The sequence below is a fragment of the Vigna radiata genome, chromosome 6 (genome assembly GCF_000741045.1).
Source record: "Vigna radiata var. radiata cultivar VC1973A chromosome 6, Vradiata_ver6, whole genome shotgun sequence".
Taxonomy (NCBI): domain Eukaryota; kingdom Viridiplantae; phylum Streptophyta; class Magnoliopsida; order Fabales; family Fabaceae; genus Vigna; species Vigna radiata.
Window position 1 is genome coordinate 3,003,341 of NC_028356.1, and position 3,825 is coordinate 3,007,165.

Genomic DNA, 3,825 nt, shown 5'->3' on the forward strand with positions numbered 1-3,825 from the left:
ATGTGTTACTAAAGAATGAATCCAACGGATGAAATGGACATTTAATTTCACCAAAAAATAGATCAAAGGACACCTATATAATTTCGGTGACTCTGAATTTAAATATTTTGAGTAAAATATTAATTAAAACATATATAACAAAATTAATTAAAAATAAATTTTATTAAATGTGACTGATCAAGTCATTAATAAAAAATAGTTGCTATGGTGAAAAAATGGAAGAACCTCTTTCAGTTTTATTAATAAATAATTTGTAGAGTCATATTAGAAAGAAATAAAAAAGGAAAGGAGCGGTTAAGTTTGGGAATGAGAAATGAGAGTAACGGCTAGAAGATTAGTAGCCGTTGATGTGAGAGAAAATCCAACGGTCTAGGTTGAAGATAGAATTGACCGTTGGAAGCTGAGATTGTGTTGTATAAATAAAACATAGCCGTTGAACAAATGTTCATTTCACAAAAGAACAAAGAAACATACTAACACTGTTTCATATTTCCATTCATACGTTCGCCCTAGAAGCAAACAAGAGAGGTTGCTACTGAGACAGTGCTTGAATCAGCGGTGGCGACAACCGACGAAGGAGCCGAAGGAGAGGCGCGGAACGGTGGTCTTCAGGGCTTTCTGTCGTCGCTGTTCTCCACTCTCGGCGGTGTTTTTAGTTCAACTTTTCAAGAAACGCAGCAAAACAACGTTGTTATGGCTTCCATAGCGGAACAACCCAACAAAGGTTTTTGTTTCTCTTTTTGTTCTTTTTCTTCATTTCTTGCTCACGTTTGAATGTTTCTTTGTTTTTTTCTTGCACTCGCACTTGGGTCCCTTTTAAGGTTTCCTGGGATAAAGCTTGGATATTTATTCTGCGATTTTTTTTCTTCGTTTCTAAAATTGTAGTTTTTGGGTGGTTTAAGGTGAGATTCGTGAGAACAAGCAGAAGAATATGGGTGGTGAAGGAAGAAACAGAAGGGTTCTTCAGGATATTGGGAATCTTGTGGCCAAACAAGGCCATGTTGGTATTAATGTGTCTAAACCTGTTGCAAGGTATTTAACTTATTTTGTTTTGATAAATCAATCTTTTTACAATCGTTCACCATCATCAGCATATGCATCTTGTTTCTTTTGTCTAAATTTGCCCATTTTTTGCTAGGAACTTTCGTGCCCAATTGTTGGCCAATGCACAAGACAAGAACAAGGTTGCACTTCTCTTTCTTTTTTTCTGACTTTTTAGTTTTACATATCCAATCTTAAACATTGATCAGTGCAAAAAGTTTCTCTTTTTATGGACGTGTCTCTAAATATGTGAGTGAATCTTATGTAGAAGTCAAGCACTGAAGTGGAGAATGCTGCGGTGGTAACAAAGGTGAAGGCAGCTGAGAAGCCTAAAGAAGAACCTGAAGTGATAGTGATTAGCTCTGATGATGAAACGGAGGAAAAGGAGAAGAAGCAATATGTTCCTAAAACAAACAAGGCAAGGGACAAAAATGCCAAGGCCTTTAGTTCAGTACTCTCTGCTCGAAGCAAGGTTGTCCCATTGTTCCTTTTTTATTATTTTGCTTTTTGGAATGTTGTGGTTTGGAATTTGGGTGCCCATTTTCACTGTTGTTTGTGTTCTAACAACACATACTGTCCACCCTTAGGCTGCTTGTGGACTCCCCAGGGAGCCGGTCTTGAACATTGATGCAACTGATACGGACAATGAATTGGCAGCAGCGGAGTATATTGATGATATATATGAATTTTACAAAAGTACTGAGGTAAAGTTCTATGTTTTTTCTTTGTTTATCTCCTCATCTTCCCTCATGTTTCTTGTAATAACATATCTGATCCTGATGAAGCAGAAAGATGGTTGTGTGCATGATTACATGGGTTCGCAGCCAGATATTAATGCCAAGATGAGATCAATCCTTGTGGACTGGTTGATAGAAGTCCATAGAAAATTTGAGCTCATGCCAGAAACTCTCTACTTGACCCTAAACATTGTTGATCGGTTCCTGTCTGTGAAGGCCGTGCCTAGAAGGGAACTTCAGCTTGTTGGCATCAGCTCCATGCTGCTAGCCTCAAAATATGAAGAGATATGGGCACCAGAGGTGGAATTTTTTCCTTCTATGAATTATGGATCATGTTTTGAGAAAACAACTGAATATCATAACTTATGGTCTGTTTCCGATGTATGCATGCAGGTTAATGACTTTGTGTGCATATCAGACAATGCTTATGTCAGTGAACAAGTGCTGTTGATGGAGAAAACAATCCTTAGGAAGCTTGAGTGGTACTTAACGGTTCCCACACCGTATGTCTTCTTGGTTCGATATATCAAAGCCTCAACTCCATCTGATAAAGAGGTATATTCCTTTGTAGCTGGATGTTGTTAATCTCATTATTTTGTTTTAGGATGCCGTGATGAATAATGTGCCTAATTTTCATCAATGTAGACGGAATATATGGTGTTTTTCCTTGCTGAGCTTGCCATGATGCACTATCCTACCGTAGTCTTGCACTGCCCTTCTTTGATTGCTGCTTCTGCTGTGCTTGTGGCTCGATGTACTCTTCAAAGGACTCCTTTCTGGACAAGCACTTTGAAGCATTACACAGGCTACTCTGAGGAGCAACTGAGGTTAATATTTTTTGGATCACCAGATTTAATATGAACATATTTAAACATGCAACTGGCTATTTTTTCTTTAAAATAAGGAAATGACTTGTTTGTTTTTGGTGCCAGGGATTGCGCCAAAACCCTGATCAACCTTCATGCCACTGCTCCAGAAAGTAAGCTCAGGGCAGTTTACAAGAAATACAGTAGCTCAGATTGCTCCTCTGTTGCTCTTCATCCTCCAGCAAAGAACTTGACCGAACTGTCTTAAACATTCTAGTTCATGTAGAGGGTTGTTTTTAATGTGTGGGGAGATCATGGCTGTTATGATCTATGGCTTTTTATTCATTGATATTTTTTAGTATTCGTTTGTATGTTCTAGAGTGAGACGAAAGTTTGCTTTTTTGGGTGCTGGGAAATTGCTTAAGGCCTCAAAGCAGAGATTGATGATCTTTTTCTCTTTTTTCATAGCAGAGTTTTGCTGCTACTAATGATATCGGGTGACTTTTATCAATTAGATTCTTAGTGTTTGTTTATATAAATATGTATGTATACACACTCTCCAAGCAGTGTGATTATTTCTAATTGATAAGATAGGAAGTATTCAGAAATGTATAGCAAATGCATGAGATATTCAGAATATTAATTCATCTCGCATAATTTCCATCCCTGTTTCTAAAAAATATTCAAGTATACAATGTTGCAGCTATGTTGCAAGAAAAACTCAACTTATTTCTGTTTTTAATTTACTTTCAGAATATTAACACCTAAGTGTTATGATTACAACACCATATACTGTGATACTAGAAATGATTTTTGGTAAAAATGTTATGATTAAGTGAATAATAAAAGATTGCTATTATCTTAATAATAAAATTGTTAAGATATATACACTACAAATGGATGGCTTTTGTTTATACAATAAGACTATAAATGGATGGCTTTTGGTAAAAATGTTTTATTAGGTGGAAAATATTTTATTTTGTAGCAACATAGTCTAATAAAAGATTTTATTATTATTAATAAGTTTAATCATTTGGAGGTCTCTATTTGTTTAAAATCGTTTCAAATAGGTTTTCGTATTTTTTTTTTATTTCAGTTAGGTTTTTTTTTATAAAATTAAGTCAATTTGGACATTGTCGTTAAATTCGGTGGATGTTAAAATTATCTTGACTTGCTAACTAGGCAACTTTCAATAAGTGGTCTCATTACGTGTAAGTTCTTCCACATGGAGGAGCCCTCTT

The 3,825-nt window shown here is 35.9% G+C and overlaps 1 protein-coding gene across 1 annotated transcript; it reads left to right on the top strand.

The window, feature by feature from the left end:
• Positions 1 to 430: 430 nt before the first annotated feature.
• LOC106762993 (G2/mitotic-specific cyclin S13-7) lies at positions 431 to 3,098 on the top strand. Its single transcript, XM_014647142.2, has 9 exons — positions 431 to 724; positions 903 to 1,032; positions 1,139 to 1,184; positions 1,310 to 1,513; positions 1,629 to 1,745; positions 1,830 to 2,078; positions 2,172 to 2,333; positions 2,424 to 2,605; positions 2,711 to 3,098. Exons 1-9 carry the CDS (start codon positions 694 to 696, stop codon positions 2,850 to 2,852), a joined length of 1,263 nt encoding a protein of 420 aa, XP_014502628.1. The 5' UTR covers positions 431 to 693; the 3' UTR covers positions 2,853 to 3,098.
• The last annotated feature ends 727 nt before the right edge of the window (positions 3,099 to 3,825 follow it).

What these genes read in the sequence shown, in the direction of transcription:
- LOC106762993 (XM_014647142.2), top strand. Translation starts at nt 694, where the DNA reads ATGGCTTCCATAGCGGAACAACCCAACAAAG. An exon ending in TACTCTCTGCTCGAAGCAAG is followed by an intron (nt 1,514 to 1,628) that starts GTTGTCCCATTG and finishes GTCCACCCTTAG; the next exon opens with GCTGCTTGTGGACTCCCCAG. An exon ending in AAGAGATATGGGCACCAGAG is followed by an intron (nt 2,079 to 2,171) that starts GTGGAATTTTTT and finishes GTATGCATGCAG; the next exon opens with GTTAATGACTTTGTGTGCAT.